The 8,013-nt window shown below is 38.9% G+C and overlaps 1 protein-coding gene across 1 annotated transcript in view; it reads left to right on the plus strand.

The window, feature by feature from the left end:
- Positions 1 to 8,013, plus strand: part of MRE11A (MRE11 meiotic recombination 11 homolog A (S. cerevisiae)) — a gene marked incomplete at its 5' end in the record, with an annotated part of 96,664 nt that overhangs the window by 42,888 nt on the left and 45,763 nt on the right. The window contains 2 exons of the mRNA XM_006902363.1: positions 3,023 to 3,123; positions 5,662 to 5,835. Coding sequence (XP_006902425.1) covers positions 3,023 to 3,123; positions 5,662 to 5,835 — 275 coding nt within the window. The remainder of the gene's footprint in view (positions 1 to 3,022; positions 3,124 to 5,661; positions 5,836 to 8,013) is intronic.

Consider the following 8,013-nt stretch of genomic DNA (forward strand, 5'->3'; position numbering starts at 1 on the left):
GTATACTTTATATGTGATAAGAAAAGGTAAAAGTATCTTGTAAACAGTCTACTCTATTGAACACTGTTCTCTGTGAAGGACTAAAAACTGATTTTGTTATTAACTAAACTCTGGGAAATAGATACAAAAAAGGCCAGTAGTTCTGACCCTGTTCTTTGAACCTCTCTGTTAGTTAGGATCTAGATCTCTATCTAGTGCTCCTGTAACAGAAATACTGCAAAGACAGTGTCTAATCAAACCCTTATGATACGTTGCCTTTCCCCCAGAAGGAAGCTTCTTGTCTCTCTTCAGTATCTGCAGGTCTAGCTTTCTGTGGAGATCTGCTTTCATTGTGTCACCAGTTTTCATGTGGGTCTAAGGACCCAAGTCAGGTCTTGCTTTCTCTGCTAAACTAAGTTCTCTTCCCCTTTCATCAGTCAGGGCTAACTACATTGCATCACATCTTTTGCATTTGTTTTATTGATCACATCTTGAGGGATGGCTGTATTATCACATGACTTCCAAACTGCTGAGAATCATGGAATAGCCAAGATGATATGTATTTTCAGGGCAAACAGTTAAGTCTATGACCAGGAGTTTGGCCAGAAGACGGAAATTACAAAATAATTTGAGGGAGAGGGGTAAAATAAATAGTAACTAAGAATTGAAGTAACAGATTAACTATTAAAAGACAAAGTAAATGCTATTGAAGTCAGGAATAGCAGATAACGGGTATTTTTCCTAGCTTACTCTCTTTTGGGGCTGACATCCACACCTTGTGGCTCTTTGGGTGGAGAAAATACTAAGGACTGTGCCCATAGATCTTCCTGGAAATAGACCCTCTGGGGTACTGGAAGATTCTGTCAGTAGTGGAATATTGCACTTTTGGGAATTCACTGCAAGTCTGACAGGTGGTTCCAGAGCATTTGTCAGAGTTGCCTGTCTTCTGACACAGTGCTCTGAAATTGCCCAAGGAGGATCAAGATGGACTGGAGGAAGCCTCCTTAGATGTTGATACTCATCTGTGATGCATCTGAGAGGGAATGCAAGCAAGAAGCCCTTCACAGCGCAGCTCCCTGTAGAGCTGCTGGGCACCAGGGAAGCAGCCCAAGGGGAGGGGCCTGAATGAAGGCATTCCACCAGAGACTGCCGAGGTAACAGTGTGACGTGTTGTTTTAGTTGAACTGTGTGAAGAAAGTCTTCAGATAAGATAGATAGGAGGATCAGTTACTGTCGAGTTGACTCTGGTGACCCCATGTGTGCCAGAGCGGAACTGTACTTTCAGAGAGGCTGTGAGGGATGGGTCTGCACAGATAAATCCCAGACCTTTCTTCTCAAGTGACTCTGGCAGTCAAAGGTTTGAGACTCCAGGTAGAAAATAGGAATATTTTGTTTGCTTTTTTAGATAATTAAGAACTTGAAGCATTTTTTGCAAAGGATCAAGGAATGCAGGCTGTGGTATGGATTGCATCTCAATGTCAGGAAAACAAAGATTCTTACCACTGGACCGATAGGCAGCATCATCATGGATGGATATTGAAACTGTCAACAGCTTCATCTTGTTTGGATCCACATTTCACGCCCTCGGTACGAGCAGACAGGATGTAACGAGACTTGTTGCACTGTGAAAATCTGCAGTTAGGAACCTCTCCATATTATTGAGGAGTAATGATGTCAGTTTAAGGACTAAGGTGCATCTGAATTCAGGCCATGATCTTTCCAATTACTTGCTATGCATCTGAGAGCTAGACAATAAACAAGGATGACAGAAAAAGAATTGACACTTTTGAGCCGTGGTATTGGAGAAAAGAACTGAACATCCCATGGACAGCTTGGAGAGGGTGCAGTTGTAGTGCTCTTTGGAGGCAAGAATGATGAGGCTTCACCTCACATACTAGGAGGGCCTATTCCTTGGAGGACCTTCAACCAGCTGGATTAAGCAGGTGACTGCTTCAGTGGACTCATTTGTGTCAGGAAGTGTGAGGATTGCACAGGATAGAACAGGATTCAGATTTTTTGTTCATAGGGTCACCATGAGTTGTACTAGACTCAACAGCATCTAACAACAACAATATTATATCAAGACTCAATATGTACTAATTTTGTTAAGTCACATTGGAGTGCAGATTGGTTCCCTTTAACATGCTATTATATTAAAAGGGAGTTCTGTTGACTTAGTGGTAAGAAGCTATACTCCAGTCCAAAAGACATGCAGTAGAAAGACGAGCGATCTCCTCCTGTGCAATTTACTATCTCTGAAAACCTGCTGGAGAGTCAGCTATAGGCATTTCACTCAATAGCAAATCATCACTACCACCACAACATCTCTTTTCTGCTTTGAATTGATAGACCCTACTCATGTAATATTTAATAATAAGTTGTATTGGTCGTGTGGAAAATATTTACTGAGTTTTACAAGTCTTGAGGCAGATACTTGATTTTAAGACCAAAAGATCACACTTACAAATATTACCACAATCTCATCAGAAAAGTCTTTTAGATGTTAGAAGGCTCTAATAATTTTTCAAATTCTCATTTTTGCTTGTGAGCTCGAATTTTGCTTTGGCAGGAAATTGTCATTTTTCTTGATGTGAACGTAGCTACCCAATATGAATTATTACGTGTTTAGTAATTCTTTTAATCTATAAAACTGGTGTCCCTTGAAATGAAAAGCACAGCTTGCTTAGCTCACAGTTTAAATGGCTGCAGAGCACTTTGCCTGAACACGACCACCCCACTTATGAATGCAGCACAAGTGCTCTATGCCTTCTTCCCGTGTGTCTAATAGAATAGTAAAGAGATACAGAAAGACTTGAGGATTGAGATTTATCACTTTTACTGTCATCAAGAACATTCTTCAGTGAAATGTTTGTGGGGGTTTTTTTGGTTTTTTTAAGATAAAAATATGTGATCATGATTCCTAGTATACTTTTGTTATAGGATAACAAAACTCTTGGGATGAATTTTCTCTCATCCCAACATGCCAGCAGTCTTATTCACTGTTGCTTTTGTTTCTGTGCTTTGATGGACTCCTCTTTCCTAGGAGAAGAGATCAACTTTGGGAAACTTATCACAAGACCTTCAGAAGGAACAACTCTGAGGGTGGAAGACCTTGTAAAACAGTATTTTCAAACTGCAGAGAAGGTAATTTCTTAATTACAGCTCATATTTTAACAATGGCCATCTTATGACAAATTTAATTTAAGAAACTGGAGGGATGGGGGAAGGAGGTAATTGTGCAACAGTGAATGAATATGGGAAAAAGGTAAACTGGGAGAAAGGAAGGAGAGGGGATAAAATGTGCAACAATGAATGATGAAAATCTAACTTTTCTATAAACTTTCATTAAAATCACAATAAAAATAAAAATTTTTATGTACAAAAAATGTGTCACAAAAGGAGAAAATCAGACATGTTGGCACAGGGCTGTGAGCATCTCTCCGAAAGGGCCAGGGGGAATGAGAATAGCACAGCCCCTCATAGCCTCAGAGCAGAAAGCAGGTTAAGAGCCTGTAGCCCAGCCCCATGGTGCCTCTAGAGCCATACCAGCAGCAAGAGGTTCATGTATTCATTGCTGACTCAGAAACTGACAGTTGTGATAACGACAGTGGGGTTTATTAGGGAAGGAAGTGGGAGAGTGGGGAAGGCAAAGGATATCACCCAAACAAGTCCAGGTTTTAGTCCAAATTCCAAGGCACAATTCCTTAATTTAGTCCAGGCTCTGGTTTTAGTTCAGCTGTAAAATCCAAATCATCCAACAAGGTTTGCCTCCAAGCAAACATGAATCCAGCAAGTTTTAAATTAGCTTCAAGCATCCAGCAAGAACAGCAAACACCTTTAACTATGGCCTTATCTCAGGGCTTCTCTGCTTAAACCTTAAGTTTGCCACCCCTGTGTGTAAATGTGCTCTTTCTCTTATCCTAGTCCCACACCTATTGGTTATTTGCAAGACCATGTGCCTGCAGATAAGGTGCTGGAGACCAGAGGGGCTAACTGTAATGGTTAAAAACACCAACTTTTAGGCAAACAAAATAATATGTTTAACTGATAATTTAAGTAAAACTAATTCTTAAACTGTTTCTATGAAGTCAATAGGGTAACAAATTACATTCATTTATAGTATTTACCCATTAAGAACAATTAGTGTTTGATTAAGGTTTATTATTTCTTTTCATCAACTTTAGAGAGCTCTGGTAGCGTAGCCTGTAGGGGTTGTGCAGCTAACGCAACGACTGCCCCTCTCTGCCATTTTGAATCCACTTCAGGATGAGAAGGATGAGCAGTCTCCTCCTGTATGATTTACAGCCTCTAAAAACCCACAGGAGAATCAGCTAAGGTCGGCTCCACCTTGACAGCAGTCAGTTGCTGAGTTGTATAAACATGGTTGTTATTGCAGCTCTTCTGTTGATGTTATCTTTTCACTTCCTTTTTAGTTTCTGCTGTAAAAATCTAAATCCAGGATTTAATTTTCTCACGTCTGAGTTTAATGTCTGGATTACTTGATTAATGCAGCCACGTGGTGGTGAAACTACTCACACTTACTATCTTGAATTTGTACTACTCTTAAGTCCTCCCCAAATTTAGTAACTTAAAAGTGAATATTTTATAATGTATATATGTACATCAGAGATCTGATGCAGGTCCTCTGGACTAAAGTCATGGTGTCAGCAGGGCCATACTCCTTCCTGGTGGTTCTAGTAAAAGATCTCTTGTCTTTGGAAGCATGTAGATGCCACCCACATTGCATAGCTCCTGGCCGCCTTCATCCATCCTCACAGCCAACAAAATTGCATCTCTCTTTGCCTGCATTTCGTGGTTACAGCTCCCCCGGTCTCCCTGTTTTGACTCTCTCTCTACTCTGCTAGTCCCAGCTCTCCATGATTAGATTGCCAATCACGATTAAGCTGATCCTGACTGATAGGGACCCTTTGTTGGGTTTCAGAGACTATCCCTCCTTCTCTCTTGGAGTGGCTGGTAGTTTCCAGCTGCTGGACTTTTGGGTAGTGACCCTCTGTGGTATGTACTGCATCACTAGGGCTGCTTGTTTAGTTCATTAGTGGCTTTAGTTCCTTCTGCAGCTTTAATTCTCCTTGGCCATGTAACATACTCATGTTGATGTTTTGTTATGCATCATTGAGTTGAAACTGACTCATAGCTGACCCTTCAACAGATTTTCAGAGGCAATAAACTGCATGGGAGGAGATTGCCCATCTTTCTCCCACAGATCAGCTGATGGATTTGAACTGCCTGACTTTGGGTCAGCAGTGCAGCTCCTTACCATTGGTGTGGACATCTTTAGGGTTGTGTATTCCTTGGGACCATAAAGAAATATCAGTGAAGGTTTTTTTAGTAGTCTGAATGAACACACCAACAAGATCAACTTTAAGGGACCAAGTAGTAACTAAACTTAATTTCTGTTAGTTGCCATTTCTTGTGACTGTCCCAGCCATTTGAGACTCTGCATTTTCACCTGCCATCCTTTTTCCTATTTTACTTTTTCCTTTTCCTGGCCCTCAATATCAGTAGATTCAATTATTCTTCATTTATTTTTTTTGCCCCAGTGCTAGGTAAATTTTTTGCCTTTTCCCCTTCCTTAATATGATTTTCCTCGTTCATGTGTAACTATTTTTAAGGAATAGATACAATTTTCTACAACTAATGATTTTTGTCTCTCTCTTATAGAATGTGCAACTCTCACTTCTAACAGAAAGGGGAATGGGTGAAGCAGTACAAGAATTTGTGGATAAGGAGGAGAAAGATGCTATAGAGGAATTAGTGAAATACCAGTTGGAAAAAACACAGCGATTTCTAAAAGAACGTCATATTGATGCCTTGGAAGACAAAATCGATGAAGAGGTAGGTAATTGATTTCAGGGTGGCTTGGTCTATTTCAGAAGAACCCTTATAGTGCAGTGTCTAACTGAAAGTTTGGTAGTTCAAGTACACCAGCTGCGCTGAAGGAGAAAAAGGAGTAGCCTCTTCCTGCAAAGATTTATAACCTTGGAAACTCAGTGAAAAGTTGCTGAGTTGGACTTAATGACAGTGAAGTTTTAGGGTTAAGATCTGTATCTACAGTCTCTCTCCTTAAGTGTACTACTTATTTTCTTTCTGATAAATTAGATCTGTTTAGTTTCTTAATCTAGAAAACTTGCATAATGAGAATGCATTTAGAAAGTATCTGCAGACATCTGTTACTTTTATTCCACAGAGGAATTTTCTCTTGAAAATCCCTCAAGTGGTTTATAATGAATCTTTTAGGATAATAATTTCTACTCATTTCAGTTTTTAAAGTAGTATTTTTTGATATTTTAATTTAATCTAGAAAATACAGCTTTCTCTAAACATGAAAAGAATAGTAAGAACGAGAAGACAAGCCCTAGCTTTTAGGACATAAAAAATGTAAATGTTTTCATGCCAAATTATTTTAAAAAACCCAAAATTAAAGCCTTTTTTTTTTTTTTTTTAAATTTTTTATTATTTTGTGTGTGTGTACCGTCAAATCAGATCTGACTGGTACAGGAGGATATTGCGCCTCCTTCTCCGGCAGAGCATCTGGTGGATTCGAACCGTGTTCCTCTGGGATTGCAGTGCAGCTTCTTGCCACTAGGCCACCAGAGCTCCCCTATTAAAGCCTTTTGACCTGAGGAAAATATTTTCAACAACTAGAAGACAGGCCCTAGTTTTTATGACATAAAAAATGTAAATGTTTTCATGTCAAACTATAAAAAAAACCCAAAATTAAAGCCTGTTGACCTGAAGAAAATATTTCCAACAAATGAAAGGAATAATATTTTTAATACAGTGTTAAATGATGTACTACTTTTGAGAAATTGTTAACATTTCAGTAGATACTGAGGAAAGAGCAAGAATAGACAGTTCTCAACAGAATAATAAGTGAATAATAACACTCGTGACACAGTCTGTCAGCTTTTGTGTTGCCAACCTAAAGTCATGTTCAACTCTACCAGCATCCATGGAGAGGAGAACGATGGGTATTTCCTGCCTGTGCAGTTTATTGTCTCAGACCCACTGGAGAGTCAGGTAGGAGTCAATTCCAGCCTCAATGACAATGAGTTCAGTTGAGTTGAATGAAAGAAACAAACTTTTTTTTTTGGTCAAATTGGAAATAGGAAATATATAGAAATATTTCACGCACTGCTGGTAAGACCATTTTTTAAATTATTGTAAAGTGGACTCTTAACTCAGTCTTCAGAAGTAGATAAAGATTTATGTATAAGGTAACTCATCTTGAGGTTATCCATAGTCGGAGAAAGTGTTATGGTGAAATAAATGTTGTCACATGTGCAATACTGAAGACTAACAACCTGGAAAAAATTGCACTTAATAGTTCTAATAAAATGTTTACTAATTCTAGTAGTGAAAATTTCTTTTTCAACCAGATGAGTAATCAGAAATTTTTTTGTTGTGTTTCTAAATCTAAATAAACTATAGACTTTATCCATAAAAAAAAATGTTATGGGGAAAGAATTCCAAAGATACAGAGCATAAACAGGGATCCCAATTATGTTGATTATGTGTGAATGTATGTGCGTATATGAGAAACGAAGAAAATATTCCAAACATATTACCAATGATTATGCTAATTTTTATGTTTTTCATATTTCTTCTGTTCTGCCCACGAAATGCCCCTCAAAGGATATCCAATCACACATCTGAAAATTCAAGAACATTTATTAAATTCCACATGTGGAGACTTTCTCCCTCAGTAGGAAGGAAGCGAGGGAAAAAGCCCCCAGGCCCCCTCCACAATTGCTTTTATGGCTTTCCTAGGTGCCACTGTCGGGGCGGGGAGATTGAGATCATGGTTGGTGGGTCGGGGGATCAGTCCTATGGGTCGGCTTTTGACGGGCTGGCTACTTGCCCGCCTTTACTCTTTTTGTGTCACTAGACACTAGTTAATTCTTTACTTTGCAAGGACAGTGTTTGTCTTTTTTTTTTTCTTTTTTTTTTAAATTTAGGTTGTTTATTTTTCATTTCAGTGAACATCTACAGAGATTTTGGGATTCCATTCAT

The sequence above is a fragment of the Elephantulus edwardii genome, unplaced genomic scaffold, assembly GCF_000299155.1.
Source record: "Elephantulus edwardii isolate Elephantulus edwardi_28Jun2011 unplaced genomic scaffold, EleEdw1.0 scaffold00397, whole genome shotgun sequence".
Taxonomy (NCBI): domain Eukaryota; kingdom Metazoa; phylum Chordata; class Mammalia; order Macroscelidea; family Macroscelididae; genus Elephantulus; species Elephantulus edwardii.